This window comes from Colius striatus, chromosome 4, assembly GCF_028858725.1.
Source record: "Colius striatus isolate bColStr4 chromosome 4, bColStr4.1.hap1, whole genome shotgun sequence".
Classification (NCBI taxonomy): Eukaryota; Metazoa; Chordata; class Aves; order Coliiformes; family Coliidae; genus Colius; species Colius striatus.
In genome coordinates this window covers 11,442,472-11,460,552 of record NC_084762.1, presented here as the reverse complement: position 1 = coordinate 11,460,552, position 18,081 = coordinate 11,442,472, and the positions used below count along the sequence as shown (strand labels likewise).

General features: G+C 35.8%; 1 protein-coding gene across 2 annotated transcripts in view; it reads left to right on the top strand.

Annotated features, from left to right (window-relative positions):
- Positions 1–16,108, top strand: part of LOC104554551 (cadherin-12) — a 140,468-nt gene extending 124,360 nt beyond the window's left edge. For both annotated transcript variants that reach the window (XM_061994643.1, XM_061994642.1), the window contains 4 exons: positions 5,270–5,391; positions 6,741–6,858; positions 11,794–12,045; positions 15,609–16,108. In XM_061994643.1, the coding sequence (XP_061850627.1) occupies positions 5,270–5,391; positions 6,741–6,858; positions 11,794–12,045; positions 15,609–16,108 (992 nt within the window). The remainder of the gene's footprint in view (positions 1–5,269; positions 5,392–6,740; positions 6,859–11,793; positions 12,046–15,608) is intronic.
- Positions 16,109–18,081: the final 1,973 nt, after the last annotated feature.

Here is an 18,081-nt window from a genome sequence, read left to right as displayed (position 1 = left end):
CTGAATGGTCTTTTAAGGTCCTAAATGAATCAGTCTGTGTGCTGCATCTCTGCTCTTGTGTCTTCTCTTTGCCCAAGACTTTGTGCCTAACAACTTGTTTTCTTTTTCTATATAATTTGTGATGTTTGTTTTTGAGGATTTTGCTGTTTTGGTTTTTCTTTCTAATTTCCTGTCTATGTGCTCTTTGTGTTTTCTCCTGCCTAGCTGCTTTTTTCTTTTTAATAAGAACTCCCTTTTTCTGCTGTATTATATAGCTGCATTTTCCTTCACTGCCATCCTTCTGTGTAACATTCCTCCTTCATGACCCTGTCAAACTGAAACTCTCATAGGTGCATACCACCCTTTGAATACAATTCCCTCTGGTCACTTAGTGGCTGTATAAAGGCCAGAGAAGTCTCTGTTGACATCAATAGCATATAGAAGAGGACAGTTGCTGTTTATATTGTTTATGTATTCTAAAGTTTTGTTTAAGTTCCTAAAGCAAAGAGCATGATTTCCTGAAATGTATTGCTTAGAATTGAGTTTTCAAAAAGTAATAGATACTACTAACAGGAAGAGGGAGATTTTGAAAGCAGACAAGGTATGAATTATTTAAAATCATTATAAAAAAAAAATACTCAGTTGTAGTTATCTCAAAAAGAACCATGCACTGACTCCCTGGCACCTGAAAATGTAACAAGACCACCAGTGAAATAAACATTTGAATTTCATCTATAGCTTGGAATAGAAATACACTAACAGAGGAACCTGAACTATCACAAATAACTGAGTGTATGGAGAAACATATGCACATGTATATTCACAGAAAGTCCTGCAAAGCTGTAAATTGGTTCCAGAGAATCTGAAAAGCAGGCAGATGCAGAGAAGTCACATAATATTCTATGTTCAGTAAAGCTTAAGTACTTAGATTTATCTAGAGCTGAAATTGTCTTCATGGTACCACAGTAGTTATAGTAAATTTGACGTGAATCTGCTTATTACTCTCAAGAGTAATTAAAACTAGTTAAGTGTACTTGTTTGTGCACCTTCCTGGTACATAAATAGTGATACCATCTTCATGTAGACCTGTAGCAGGTAGGCTAAATTATGAAATTCACAATTTTAACAATTGCCTGCTTAAGCATCTACACCTAAGACATATTTGTGATTAATTTCAGCATACCTCAAAATATTTATATATTGACCATTATCCAGAGCATTACAAACAGTTGCCCTAACTGTAGCACACCTGTAATTGGCAATATTTTGGAGAATTTGGGGTATACTGTCAAAACTTGATATGCAATTGTCTAAGAGCTAGCATAGAAATAAAAGCTCGGATTTGAAGGATAGCACACTGCACACAACCAAAAAGGGTTTGAGAGACAAGAAGAAAATATCTGAAGGAAAAGAGGATGGAAAATATTACTATTTATAGAATTCCCACTATAAAGAAAATTGCTGCCTGTTCAGTACTAACACAGAAACACTGAAACTGCTGTCTTCTATTTTTAGAGAAAAGGTACACTGAACAGTGACTTAACATATACATGAATACCCAAGCAAAGTGGTCTATTATTGCAATTAGTTTCATAAACCTGTAATAGTAATAGTCATTTGAAGTGCTGTTACTTAGACGATTGCTATATTGCTGAAATGTGTATTTTGCTTTCTTACTGTGAGAAAATAGCAACAGAAAAAACCCCACTTTTAAAACGTATCTTAATGGTCATTCTGGACATTGTTTTTTCCTTGAATAGAAATTCATAGAAATAGATAAATTCAGCCTTTGTATAGAACAAAGTATACGAACAGGAAGAGGATGTTTCAGACTCACTTTACATACACATATACACTTCACTTCCCAATTTCTCTGTACTTCTTTTCAATCAACATGCTAGTGGCTTCCATGGTTGATTCTGAACATTTTTGATCCCATAGATTCTGTCCAAACTAATAATTTAAGCATGACTTGCATTCATTTCAAACACAAAGGCCAGCTAGCACTGAGAAGCTTATTTCTGTGCCATTAAACAGTCTTAACCTTCTAAACTGAGTGCCCAAATGTAAAGCAATTAAGAATGGTTTCTCAACCATACTAACTCCCAGCACATGCATGTGAATTGTCTGCAAGACCACTAGTTGCCTTAGGCCAAGACTGTGCCAAGGCCTGCTGTAAGAACATAATGGTAGAAAAAAATCAGTCCAATGCTCAAAAATTCCCCAGTGTGCTGCTTAATTACCTAGTATGTAAATGATTTCTGCATCTTACAAAAGAGTAAATAGATAAGATGCATAAGAACTTATTCCTGCTTTCCTGTTCTGAAGGTTAACGTTGAAAATAAATAGTAAGTAGTCATAATCCTTCCTGTCCAAACTATCTTCTCAACTTCTCTAAGTCTAGGTCCAAATTTTGCGAATGCTAAAGAAACTTCAGCTTAAATCTCAAGGTAAGGTTTGTCACCAGTTCTCAATGGTCAGTATCTATTTTCTCAGAGTTCGTTAGTCAAAATATATTACTGTAATATTCTTGAAAATCATAAAGATGTTAACAGATCATGGCACTTGAACGAAAGAATGAAGGAGGATTGTCACTGACCTAACAGACAGGAAAACAGAGGAAAGAAGCAGCTAATCAATTTGTCTGTATCTCAGAGGCAGAATTAAAACCTGAAATCAGCTTAATTCCTAGGCTAATGATTGAACCAACTTTTTATCTCATCTGTATTCTGGATATAAAAGGCAGCAGTTTGCAGTGACTCACTCACTGATACCAGCAGCACATCCTCACAAGGCTCAAAAAGATTTGATTTTGAGACAAACAGCAAACAAAACAAAAACAAAGAAAATGGAGGTCAAGTCTGCAAAGCGGTATTTAAAATGCAATTCATCATCCTCATTCACATCAAGTATTACAGGCCTTTGCTATCATATATAAAGCTGTAGACAACCTTCTTGCAATCTTCCTTTATATAAGTCAGTAGGTTAAAATGTTATAAGTGCAAGCCAGAAAGAAAATTAACTGCATCAATTAAGTGAAAGTATGTCCATCTTATGTCATAATAATTCCATTTACTTTTATTTTTGCTGACTGTTTATGCAAGGTGAAATTTACCTTGCTAAAATACTTAGGAAGGAAAGATTTTGACCTCTAACATATCCTTCAAAGAATCTTAAGAAATAAACGATTGTCTCACAGACCATCAGTGAGAAATAAATGTAAAAAGGTGTATCTTTCTCAAGCATGCCCTTTGTTTATATAAAAAGTATACAATCCCATAGTACCTTGTTCCAAAATGCTGGAAAAAAAAAATTATGTAAGATACTTCAAAAAAATAAAGCCTAAAATAAAATAAAGCCTAAACAGGCCAGCCTTCTGATCTGTTTAATAGAAATTATCAAAATCAGCTAATATCTCCCATGTACATGGTGCTGCAATTTTGAATACTTTGATTCTTTTACTCCAAAGGCATTGTTAAAGTATTTCTAAAAGAAAACAAACAAAAACATCTGTGCTTGGTTTTCCATAGCAATATACTAATCTCTAATGTGTTTAAGAATGTATTTTGAAGTCCTAGTGTTTAGTGTTACATCTTAAACATACAAAAACTGAAGAGAAATCTGAGTTACTTCATGTGAGTTGCAAGTGCAACAAGTACTGCTGGGAGGGAGGTTTTATGTTGAGGTGTTTTTCTGCCAGTAACTGCATAAAACTGACCTACTCAGGGCTTTTCTGTATACATTCAGAGTCAGGGTCCTGCCCTATACTGACTAAAATAACTTCTTAGCACTGTTTTTGTGTATTACTATCCAAAGGAACCAATTCAACTTTGAGCAAAGTATCTAGATTTCTTCTGGCTCTTCAGGAATCTAAAAAATCATTGCCTAATTCCCAGCTGCTAGACCAAACTCTCTTAATTCACACTGTACAATGATTTTCTCCATAGAGACTTTCTGCAAGTAGGAATGGTGCTGAATTGGAATGCAGATTCAAATAGATATTATTAGATTTGTTCACTAATAATTAGATACATTCATAGGAAGGAAATACAACTACTGTGTGATTTGATAGTAGGTTTTGTGGGTTTCTTTTTTAGGTTCCAGTATGATTTTGGTAAAGCACACTTCTACTTAGCAGCTGGTCCTACTTAACTAGGAAATCATTTGGGAATATCTTTTGGTTTTGATGGAGGCCTCTTGAAAACACTACATTTAGCATAAAGAACAATAAAGAACTCATCTAAAATTTCCACAGTGCCACAATGAATGGAATTTGCCCCTTCATGTGTTAGTTGTAAACAACAGAAATGCAAAGACTTGTACAAACTACAAAGCAAGCAGCTAATGCAAATAATATGAAGGGACTAACTATTCTTGTACTAAACCATGACCCAATACTGTTGCTATTTCACCACCCTGATTCATAGTATAGACTTTTTGAATAAGTTAACTGTGTCTGTATAGTGGCTGACATTCTTCATAAATGCAAAAAGGTCAAAATAATTCTCCTTTTGACTCACCAGCTAAACTGTTTTTTACATATCTGCTACCTTACAAGAAAACTCAGCATAAAGTAAAAGAAAATGTTATCTGCTGTGTATCTTCTTTCTCTGAGACATTGTGTTTACAAGTAAGCTTGTTTATAAAGTGCATCTAGAGACTGATGAAGATTAGCTGAATTTGTAGGATAATGGAAAGAAGCATAATGTATCCCAGTCTTCAGCATTTGTTTTGCACCAAAGTATTTGCTTTACATAGTTCACTGTTAAATTTGCCACTAACTGCCCAGGTTTCAGCAAGATTTTTCATTATGTTTCTCTCTTACTTTTCTCCATCTTCTAAACGGGTATGCTCCACTTACCCCCTTAATATCTTGAAGATATTAAGAGTAGCTAAGTAATAGAGATCAATTTTCTGCATTCCATTGTTGAAAACAGAATTCAGCTTTAATTATTGGAAATGTTTTCCACAGGGTCCATGAAAAATTATCTGAGAGTAGTTTGCATCTTTAATTACAGTTACGGCTTCAGAGTCTTCAATTTATCCTCTGTTAATCATAGTCATGTTGATTATTTCCTTACCGTATGAAAAGTTATGGGTCAAAGTCTGGTACAAAACCTAACAAATTTGCTTCTGTTTTCTCCTTAGTACAAATCAGAAATAACCAGAAGTCAAAGTCTTTTAGAAATCACAGTACTGAGATCAAAACTCTTTGTGACAGCTCATGGACACTGATGATGACAACATAAAGACCGTTCCCTAATGCTTTTCTTCTAAAAATCATTTATAGGTAACCCACTATTAACCAGCAAAGTCAACGTTATAATAAATGTCTTGGATGTCAACGAGTTTCCTCCTGAAATTTCTGTTCCATATGAGACATCTGTATGTGAAAATGCCAAGCCAGGACAGGTATTTCAAATTTATAACACTTGCTATTTTGCTTTTTCTTTCCTTATTATTTAGAGCAATAGAAGTTTCTGTGTTTGAAGAGGACATCATGATTACAATGCTTTTACAAATAAAATATCTATGTTGGAAATGTCTTTTGGAATTTTGTTTTTTGACCTTTCTGGTCTATTTCTGATATGTTTCTTTCATTATATAGGCCTAAGCCACCCTTTACTGTGCACCTAATAGCTAAGATAGGGGAAAGAATCCCTTCCTAAAGACACTTAAATATAAGGGTACAACTGGAGTAGAGTAGGATGAATTACACACATTTCTGTGTCCTATTCTGAAAAAAAGAACTCATAATCCTAAAGGCAATCCTCCTGAAACTTGTTTTTCAAGCAGTTTCAAATATATACATAGCATGCAAAGCCTATTTCAGATTCAGAATATCATCTTAGATCATCAGTGATGCCAGAATTAGAGCTGGCCCCAAAAGTTGTTGTCATGTGCTCTTTCTGCACAAAATTTGCGTGTTTACCAACTATCACACATATCAACACCTAACACTGCTTCCAAGACAAGACTTTTAGCTTCAACTGTTCAACTTTGAGAGTTACTTTCAGCCATGGAGGGAACATATTCAGCCTGCTTCTGTGTGATGAATGACTTCTATTTATATATATATCAGTCCATGGGATTTTCATTGACTTTATTACAGATTTGTCCATGAATTCATATAATATTCCTATCTCATCATTTTTTGGATATGTTTCAGATGAGCACTGATCTGCAAAATCACAAATAGTCAGACCTCTGTTACATACAAAAATGGCTTCCTTTTTTCAAGATCAGTAGCAACCCTACTATGAAATCTTTGAACTGAACTGCGCTTACCAGAACTATAGCAGATATGACTCTGGGAACCAGCAGTTCCCACATGCCTAGATGATGCAGACATTTCAACCCTATGTACTTCATTTCATGCTATAAAATTATGGTGCAGCTCTGTGAAGTACTACAATATGTACCAGTCGTAACAGTGATAGTAGTAGCAGCAGCTAAAGTGAACTATCTTTATGTAACCACTCACTTGTAAAAGGACAAGTATTAAATATTTCTGCTATGAATATAGGGTAAAAATTCCTGATTTCCTTTAGGCATGCCAAAAGTGAGACCTTTTAAGGCATCATGAGTTCTCTGGAGGCTATAATATTCAGCCTTCTTGCCCCTGCTGCCCAATATATGAGGGAAATAGAGTAACCGAGCAGGATTTCGCTCACATTGTTTCCTTAGATATTCATTTTGCACTTCTACAAAACTGATTCATTTAGAAGAGTGAATTGACTTCAGAATTAATCTGGTTTCAGGTGATACAGACTGTCACTGCAGCAGACAAAGATTTGTCACCAGCTGGGCAAAGGTTTTCCTTCAGACTGTCACCTGAGGCTTCCAACAAACCAAATTTCACAGTCCACGACTACAGAAGTAAGTTGCTTACCCGTCTCTCTCTTTCAGAGGAGCAGGCTGTGATTATAATGACAAATATGATTATGTTGTGTTACAGTCATGTCAGTAGACTTTTTTTTTAATTTGACATTTCTAATTGTTAACTTATCTATGACATATTAATATAAATTCAAATCTTCACCTTGTCTCACTTTTAGAGGACAGGATTTTTCAGAACACCAAAGACTGAGATTTCCCTACAGGCCTGCAAAAAAACACTGCTACCTGTTTTTGTTCCTTTTACCATTTAGTATCTCACAAAGAAATCTTTGGCTAACAAAGCTATATCTTTAAACAAGACGTTATTGCTGTTTTGTTTACATACAATTACTTTGCAAACTGTTTTCACAGTACCCAGCTATGGTGCTTTTTGGAGTCCTTATAGTCCTGCAGAATTAGTTTTAAATATGGACAGTGCAGCTGCACTATAACATCCCATGACACTCCTAATAATTTGTAGATTTATGTCATTAACATAGCTGATTTTTCCCCCCAATTTTTGTCAGAAGAGATAATATTTTTTTCTTTCCACCTGAATGCTTTTGATAAATGACTGAGAACAACTCTAATAAATTAATCTTTCTTCCTATCATAAACATCTTCAAACGCTGTAAACAGACATAGCTAAAACATAATAAACTGCAGGAAGTTTTTGCCGCTAATTATCTTAATCTAATAAGGGAAACAAAGTAACAATAAGTTTATCATCTATGAGATGATCTTTAAAGAGTTGTGATATATTAGGCTTTTAAAAAAACTGTTTTAAAAACGGTTTACATCACTCTGCAAAGACAGAATATATAAAGCTATCCAATGAAGTTCAGTAACATTCCTTCACCTGTTTAACCATGTAGATTATAAGCATTACTTTTAAGTAAGTAAGTCTTATTTTTAAAAATATATACAACCATTTTTAATTTTAGTTTGAGATGATACTGAGTATGATGTACAGGTTCCTTTTTTGAGAATCAAGTAATCCAAACTTTAGAAATAGCTAGAAATTAATAACACATAGAATGATAAAAATTGCAGAGGCCACTTCCTTAGCCCTTTCTATAACCATTTAAGTATATGACTCAGATTACTTTTGAAGCCAAGAACTTTTGTCAGTATAAGGTGACACAAAATTAAAGCAAATAAAATAAGCACAACTATTAATTGTGAAGACTTTTATCATTAAAAAAGTTCAGAGAGAAATAAATTTTAACCATCAGAAAAATGTGCTTATTTTCTCTTTTTATATAGCTCTTCTGTGAAGATGACAAGACTAAAAAAAAAGGTTTATTCCTAAACTTATTAATGACTTTTATTTTTGTATGTCATAGATAGCTAAAAATACTTTACAGATACTCAATGAATTTCACTTATTCACTACTCTTCTCCAGAAATGCTTAGTCTAAAAAGCTTGATTTTTAACAGCTGTTAGTATTTTTAAATGTTGTGACATTTAACTACAATTACAAAAAATTAAATCCCTTTACATCTATGTCCCACTGGACTTAAAATTTTGGATAACGCTTGAGTTTGCTTCCCCTTAATATCACACTGTAACTTGTTATTTTCTTTACACTACTTAGCTATTGGCACTTTGCTTTTCCTTGGCAAAGCCTTGGAAAACTCAGCATGATTAACTTTACAATTGATTAGAATTAAAAAGAAAAAAAATCTCCATATCTTAACAGAAGGAAATTACGCCTCTTTAAAGCTTCTTCATACAAAAATTACCTTCCTCTTTACCTTTCAACATATTTGAAGGCCCATATGAGTAGTTTCTTTGTAATTATCATCATCATAGAATGACGCTGATGATAAGAGTAGAGTCGGAAGGGACCTTTAGAGATCATCTAGCCCGACCCTCCTGCAGAAGCACGTCAACCTATATCATAATATGAATACTGTGTATTTCTAACTATCTTTACTCTATTGGTCAAAATTTCTTTTAAAAAAAGAGCTTTAATATCTTTCTTTCTGTCCATTTAATAAAATATCCTTTAATTTCACCAAGACTTCATATTTTTTAATAAGTATAAAATATTGGTTAAAATATAAATCTTCTGGTTCTTTTCAGATCATCTAATGTATTTAATGCCTCAAAAGAACCTGTAAATTTGAAACAGTGATTAAACTGAACGACCTTTCTGATTTACAACTTTTGTGAGGTGTGCTTAACATATGAGTTAGATGAAGAAATTACTCAAATATTATTAGAGAATTAAATTCCCCCATTTAAAACAGTAATTTAGTCTGTTAATAAACTTTCCCTACTGTTTAAAAACAAATGCAATATTACCACCAAAAAAAAAAGGAATTAGAAACCACCAAGTGTGTGGATGTATACATCCACTCTTAAAAAGCATTTCTTAACACTTACTGAAAGAGAATCTTAGAATCACAGAATCATTTCAGTTGGAAAAGACCTATGGTCATCAAGTCCAACCACTAACCTCACACTACCAAGCCCACACTAAACCACCTTCCTCAGCACCTCATCTACATGTCTCAAGAATCTCCAGGGATGGTTACTCCATCACCTCCCTGGGAAGCCTGTGCCAGTCTAAAATTCCTCTCAGTGTAAAAATGCTTCTTAATTTCTAATCTAAACCTCCCCTGGTGCAAAAAAGGAGAAGTGTACTCTTTACTGAAACATAAGGAATACAGACAAAAAAAAGCTTTTGTGGAATGTTTTCTTGCCATTTTTTTTAAAGATTTTACAGAGCTATTAGAAAAAATCTGTCCAAATAGACTCTTTACAGTATTATTCTTCTGCTTTTTGTTTACCAGCAAGGTGTATGGTCTAATCTGTGCAGAATTTAGAGGTATAATAACACAGCCTTATTTTCCCTACAGAAACCTTTTAAAAACACAACTACCATTATCCTTGAATTTGAAATAATGTTAGTACCAAGGAAGTATTTTATAAAAGGATTTTGATTGTTTTTATAGGAAACAATCTAACTCACTGTGTTACAATTAATGCTTTTACATGTGAATGTGTCACAAAGTATTTTTAAACACATAAAGCCCAAAACCCAATGCTAGGCTATTCAGCTAAAACTTATGGGTGGTGTGATGTTACAGCAGGAGTTACACGTTTGTAGTGCACACAAGAGAATAAACTTTTCCATGTTCCATTCTTCCTCAAAATATAACTTAATGAGGACAGCAGCAAGACAGAAACTCCAGGTTGCCATTTAGAGTCCCTATAAACACAGAGAAAAGTTATGTCTTTAAACTATGCCTTCATGAGCACTGAGACCAATCCACTAGCTGTGAAAAGAAGCGAGAGGCCCTGGCAGAGCTGGACTGCTTTCAGCTGAACTGACCACCTTCCTCTTTTTACTTTGCTGGCCCCTGCTCTCTAGAGGGATGCTTCCTTGCTGAGCATGCTTAGTTGGCACATGTGAGAGAGAATTTTCCTTCTCTCCAGACTATCATACACATCCTGAAAAAGAATTTATTGCCAACAGACTGAAGAACCAGAAGCTGTCTCAGCTCCAGGCTGCTCTGTGTAGAGTTAAAGCACGTGCCTGAGTCCATATTTTCAAAATGAACTTGAACAATTGAAAGAGTTTGTAGAAGAGTAACAGAAGTTGTTCAAAGACTTTTGACTGATTGACCTGTTCGATTTTTCTCATGGGAGAATGGAAAGTTAATCAGTTCCATTGAAACCAGTATTGAAGTGATCTTCGACATCCCAATTAGAAGAAAAAAAATATTAGAAATAATTGTATTGTTAGAAATAAGAATACAAATAAGATTAAGTTGGATGATTTCCAATTAGATCTAAAACTATGCAGTACAGCTGATTAATCATAGAAAGAGTAACCTGGAGATGGAAGCTGGTTTGATTCAAACAATTTTGAGACATCTGTCTTTTTCAAAACTAAACATCACTGAACTTGGTGTCCATTTACCGTGTTTGAGTTTGATAAAAACGACACTTCTGAAATCAACCTTTTGTCATTCACGTGTTTTTGCTATAGTGACTTGTCATATCATATCTGATTTTGGATATATTATTGACCTTAATCAGAACTGCACACAAGTATTTCAGTGTTAAATTCAGAGTCCTTAATCCTTCTACTTAGTGACAAAACTCCAAGAGGGAACAAAAGTCGTAACAGGGAGACCAAGAGACATATTGTAGAGATACAGTAAAGCACTTGGAAGAGATGGCAAAATGATGACTGCTGCAAGCTACCCTCTTTCAAACATGTCAACTAATGAATTTCTTGCTAATTTCATTTTGATTTTGCTTTCAATGTAATTATTTTAATCTGCACACGATTTCCTCACTACTGTGATTCAGGAAAGGTAGGGGTAACTGAATATACGTATACACTGGAAGAAATGTCAAAATGTAACTTCTAGGAGTTCTGAACACATTCATGGCTAATTGATGGAAAATGTACTGATTATGAAGTACTTAGCTTATACCTGTACTTATTTTCTTAATGGGTCAGAAAAGCTGAAGGGGTATTGCATTTTGTCCAGGTATATTACTTCCAGATTTAAAGAGAAATTAATTAACAGTAGAGACTTTAAACCCATGTGCATTCAAATTCCTTTGAACCACAGGCTTGGAATATAATGAGATAAGAAGAAAAAGTGAAAAGCCTTCCTAGTCTAATAGCTATAATGCTTTAATTATTATTTATGTTGTCTTTGAAATTTTAACTGTCAAGCTAACAAGTTTGCAAGAAATGGATTGTTATTTAGCGCTCTGCAAAAATTAGCTGTACCAGTCAGAATGCAATACCTTCTGTAACGGTACAACAAGTCAATTACATAAAACACATCATTCACAGAGTTTCAAAAATGGAATAGCTACCAATTACTAAAGGTGACACAAACTGCAACAGTGAACTGAAGTACGCAATAAAAATCCTGTTATGACTGTGTCATGTTTTGCAGACAACACAGCTGGGATTGAAACCAGGAGAAATGGTTACAGCAGAAGGCAGCAAGAGCTGTACTTTCTTCCAGTAGTAATAGAAGATAGCAGTTACCCTGTCCAGAGCAGCACAAACACAATGACTATCCGTGTTTGCAGATGTGATTCTGATGGTACCATCCTGTCCTGCAACGTGGAAGCAATCTTCTTACCAGTAGGCCTCAGCACAGGAGCACTGATTGCAATCTTGCTGTGTATTGTTATACTTCTAGGTTAGTTCTCATAAAAACATGTGAATTGCGTTACTCTGATTATTTACCTGTGAATTAATTTGTGTGCTTTTTAGCTTCATCTATTGTTTAACAAAAGCCATTAAAAATGTTTCACCATTTGTGACAACTTTTATGCTTCTGTGTTTCTAGAAAATCATCCCAAAACACTGACCATGACCTTGAACCTGCTAACACCTACTTACTTCCTATTACCTGAAAGGAACCAGCTTTCAGTGGCATCCAAACCATTGTTTTTTTACTTTAAACACCTTCTTGAAGAATTGATTTTTTTTTTTATTGCTAAGAAGGACAAATTCTACAGACAGTAACAGCAGTAAGGACTTAGTAAGGGTCTTTGTTTAATTCTTCATGACACCTTGAGCAAAAGGAGAATGAAGAAATGAGAGAGCAGAAAAATGTAATGTAGACTGTGTCTGGCTAGATCCATGTAAAACTTAACAGGAACGCTTTCATTCCAGGCGGGCAGGGATTCCATAAGGTGGCACTGTCATTTGATCTACAGTATATTTAAATACTGCCTTATTTACAGCATGCCTAAAGCACTCAAAATCCTACTTATAATATAGTCTCATTGATAACAAAATAAAACCAACTTTGTACCTTACACAGGCATGATACAGGCTGTGGAAAGCAGATTGTTTCTTATTGATGGAAGCCTGTACCTCTTTTTGATACTAGTTGGCTTCCTAGATCTTTAATGCATAGAAAAAATAGCTGCTGACATATAACACATGGAAACCTCTTTGCATTTGGATAATATAGTAATTTACTACTTAAGTAAATTACTACAGACACAGGGTGACAAACATAGCTTCTGAGGAGCAGGGGGTAAAAGTCAGAACTTCTGTTTTGTGTAAAAATCTTATGTTGTGAGAAAACAATTTTGCATCAGAATGAGCATGATAAATGGTCATATTTCCCATAGACTAGAAATTAATAACAAATACACCTATTCTAAAGACTTTTAAGTAAACTAAAACCAAACCACTCTTAGGTCATTTTTTTTAAAAGCAAGAAGAATGCTGTCCGCTTTGTCTAAATTCCTTGGAACTACTTGTTTACTTTTAGGAGGTTCTAGTAAAAGCGGCCAGGCACAAGCCTCAGCATCAATGAAATACCACTATGAAAACATGTTTTAACCTATTTTCACATGGAGAGAGAAATCAATGCAGAAGTCTATCTTCAGGCAGGACTCTCAGGTTATCTAACCTCTCTGTTACATGGCAAAGTGCCCACAAACTCTAAATATATAGCTGTAGCAAAGCCTTTCAAATTGCCACCTTTATGTCTGGTAATCTGGACTGTGTGAACTATGCAGCAGAGAGCTTGGTGCTCTTGGTACAGAGATCATTAACAATGGCAGGGTGTCTGGGGAAGTGTGAATACTTGAAGTCTGAATTTTCCCCAAATTTGCTAGATGATCATAGAGGCCATTGACGGAACTGTGTCTGTGCTTCCCTAATGGAACTTAATCTTGGCTCTACACTGGACTCACACCAGGAAGTTCATGTCTGTCTTGTTCTGAGGAGCTCAGAACTAAACTCAGAACTCTGTGTATCTGACCAGGGCTCAACAGAGGGAAACAATCATCTCCCTAGACTTGATGACAACTTTCTTCTGTTGACTGATAGATGAAATGCTGTTGGCTTTCCCATAAGGTCACATTGCTGGCTCACTGTGAATTTGTTGTCCATTAGGACCTGAGGTTCTACACTATCAAGCTGCTTACCAGCCAATCAGCCAAAAGCATCTACAGTATACAGGAATTCCTCTCCATGTGCAGGACTTCAAATCTCCTTTTTTGAACTTCATGGGGTTCCTGTTGACCTATTCCCACATGCTGGTGAGGTCCCTGTGAATACTGGAACTATCCCTATTTTGTACCACCTGCAAACTTGTCAAGGCTGCACTCAATCCCATGATCTAGGTCATTTATTAAGATGTTAAACAAAACTAATCTCAACATCGACCTCTGAGGTACATCATTAGTGGCCTTCATCTGGTCTTTCGACTGTTGATCACAGCCCTTACAGTCTGCTAGTTTGGCAAGCTTTGCAATCCACCTTACAGCCTACTCATCTAGTCTGCACTTTCTCAGTTTCTCTGAGAAAGTTGTTATGAGAGACAGCACCAAAAGCTTTGTAAAAGTCAAGACAAAAATAATGCCATTTTCTCCCTTCATCCACTAGTCTCCTCATTGCAGAAGGTTATCAGGTGAGTTAAGTACAATTTCACCTAAGTCCATACTGATATACTCCTGATCCCCTTCCTGTCCTAGATGAGTTTGAAAAAGGATTCCAGCACTGTTTGCTTCATCATTTTGCTCAGGATCAAGGTGAAACTGACGTGCTTGTAGTTTCCTAGTGTGTTCTTGCCCTTCTTGGAAATAGGAACAACACTTGCTCCAGTCCTCAGTAAATTCTCTGTGTCCCCATAACCTTTTTAAAGTTATTGCAAGCGCCCTCACAGTGGTATCTGCCATTTCCCTCGCCACTCGTTTGCATCCCATCAGGTCTCGTGTTTAAGTGTTCCCTACATTGATCCTCTATCAAGGATAAGTCTTGTTCCAGACTTTCCCTCTAGTCTCAGGGACTTGAGATTCCTGAATAACCTTATCCATAAAGACAGAGGCACAAAAGCCATTGAGTAGGTTGGCCTTTTTTTGTGACCTTTGTCAACAGGTCCCCCAGCTCAATTCAGCAGTGGACCCACATTTTCCTCATTTCTTCATTTGCTGCTGTCATTCTTGTCTTCTGTTGCCCTTCACATCCCTCACAAGATTCAATGCCAGACAGGCTTTGACTTCTCTAACTGCATCTCTGCATGTTCATACAGTTACTGTATATTCCTCCTGGATCATCCATCTCCAGTTTCATCTCTTACATGCCTCTTTTTATCTGTGTTTAATTAGGAACTCCTTACTCATCCATACAGGCCTCCAGCTAGCTTTGCTTCATTTCCTGCTCATTTCACCGCCCTCGTGCTTGGAAGAGGTGATATCTGAAAATCAACCATTTCTCCTGGACCACTTTTCAGTCCACAATTGTACCATATGAGATTTTTCAAAGCATGTGCCTGAAGAGACCATAGTGTGTGCTGGATGCAAAGCTAAAGCAGGGTTATTTTTTCTGCATTTCAAGGATTCCAGTTTGGGGTTTTTTTTTCATCTGTGCAATACTTTGGAGTTTTATTTTCTGCAATGTGAAAATTTGGGAATTTTTCTCTATTTTCCTATGGAAGACATTTAAAAAAAAATAATCCCATCTTGCTGTCCAATTGTGTATGTTCACAAAGCAGGCCAGCAGGAAAACTATTTGTTACTTCCTTCAGCAACACAAGGAATTAGACTCATACATTAAACAGAAAATGTTTTTTTCATTGGCTAGAGCGTTGCTATTTTTAAAAGAATAGCAGGAGCATATCTTTTAAAGAAAATAATCCCTTTGATTTCTTGCCACTTTCAAAGGAAAACACAGTGGTAGGTCATCAGAGCAGCAAATTATTTCTATGCATGTCTTAACTTCAGTTTTCTGTCGTTACAGTCATTGTGGTACTATATGTAGCACTGCGGAGGCAGAAGAAAAAGGACACCTTGATGACCTCTAAAGAAGACATCAGAGATAATGTTATCCATTATGATGATGAAGGAGGTGGAGAAGAGGACACCCAGGCTTTCGACATTGGTGCCCTGAGGAATCCCAAAGTGATTGAAGATAACAAAATACGCAGGGACATAAAACCAGACACCTTGCGGTTTCCGCGTCAGAGACCAACGGTGGAAGATAACACGGACATAAGAGATTTCATTAATCAAAGGCTACAGGAAAATGATGTAGATCCGACTGCACCTCCTTATGACTCCTTGGCAACATATGCTTATGAAGGAAATGGATCTGTTGCAGAGTCTCTCAGCTCTATAGACTCCCTTACTACAGAGGCAGACCAGGATTATGACTATCTAAGTGACTGGGGACCTCGCTTTAAGATCTTGGCAGACATGTTTGGAGAAGAAGAAAGTTATAACCCTGACAAAGTCACTTAAGTACAACAGTGAAATGAAAAGTAAACCAACAGCAAATTTAAAAGATAAACCTAAGCTTTATAATTGAACGGGATTCTTTTGATTATAAAAGACAGCAACTGTTTCCAGCAAGTTATTACATTTATCATACTGTCAGTTTTGGTTTGCTCCACAAAGGAGAGAGAAATCCTGTAATATACACAGTTTTTTTTTTGGTGGTGTTATTTTGTTACTCTGGAATTACACTGAGACAAGCTCAGGCCTACAAGGTACAGTTTCCTGCCCTGACTTGGACAGAAGATAGCTTTCTGGCATGACGGTGGAAGAGTGGTAGCTTTTTCGTAATTCCACTAAAGTGCCTATTGAAACTTTTATCATTTGAATCGTAAAGAGTCTGCTGTGATGGTGTTACAAAACTGAATGGTAAATTGGACAAGAACTTTAAACAAGAAGCAATAGCAACATGCTGACTTCTTTTAGAACAAAAAGGGAGATCACTTCCTGGAGTATATCTAATGACTAAAACTAAGGGGTGGGGGGATGTACATCATGTTTAGGGGTTATGTTTGGGTTAAGAGAAGAAAAGAGTATGTCAAGATGTCATATTTCTTCTTCCAAAATTTCACTGAAAATTTAAATTTGAAATGCTATTTCTCATTCTGAAGATGTAAAGCCCAAATTAAAATGGAAAAGTTCTTAGCATACATCAATACTTAAAATGTTTGTGCTGATAATGCATTTTTCCAAAATAATAAAAAGACAAAAGCAGCTATTCCTTTACGTGAAGGAAATTTCACTTGGCTCCCCTTCTTCTTCTAAAATATGACTACTATTAGAACATAAAAGGGAGAGGGGATTTTTAAGAGTTTGTTGTCTTTTGAGTACCAACACATTTATTTTTTCCCCTGAAGAATCACTGAAGAATTGTATGTAAAGAACTCAACGTCACTTTTCTTTGCAAACAGATCACTGCTTTGTAGATACTATAGACACACATATTATAAAGAGTTATTTTCCAACTAACCAGCTGCTACAGTTCAGAATATTGTTGTATTTCCCTGACAGATCCACATCAAACATTTTAAAAAGACTTTTGAGGGTGAAAACCTCAGTATTTTTTCAAGAATAAAATTAGTAACAGAGGCAGAATAAAAACAGAAACCAGAGTTTGTCCACACTTTGTGTCCATAACCATGCATAAAGCTGTGTAGGTAGCAGAAGAACAGATACTCACAAGGCATTATACTATGAAAGATATTGTGCAAAACTATTTCATATGATTTTTTTTCTGATGAGCTTAAGCATAGACATTTTGTAAGACAATGGTTTATGGCCCTAAGTGCATATGCCCTTATATTCTCCTTCTAAACTCTCTGCACAGCTATACAATCTGATTGAGCTCTACTCATGATTAATGGCACTGGCAAGGTCAGACTGAGTCTTTCATGAATCAGAAGCCTTTTATTCACCTCAGGTCTACAGCTTACTTTTTGTACAGATGAGGAATTAATAACTATCAGATATAGTTAGCTCACAAGTTCAATATTAACATACACAAAGTTCCCTTTACTCTCTTGGGTAAACGAAAAGGTATTTCAAAGTTGTCTAAATTAATCTCCCAATGAGACTTTAAAAGGTTTATAGTTTAAATAAGTTCTCTATCGCTCAGTACGGGGCTGCATTAAAGGCACGATTGACATAGCTTCTACCAGCAGAGTGAAGAGGAAGAGACGCAGCATATGGTGACAAGAAAGGTTTGTGAGTTTTTTTTCATCAGAAGCACAAGTATCCTATGTTCCCTGAAAGACAAACTAAGCCAACAAAAGCTCTCTTCTCACAGGACAGGGAAGCAGATGGAGTGACAGGGCCCACTGGCCAGCAAAGCAATTTTCATGTGGAATGTGAGGTTTTTAATTTTCACACATCTTGACAGCATAGAAAAGGCAGCATGACACTGCAGGGTGGGCCTAAAACAGAGCTCTGGAGGAAAAGAA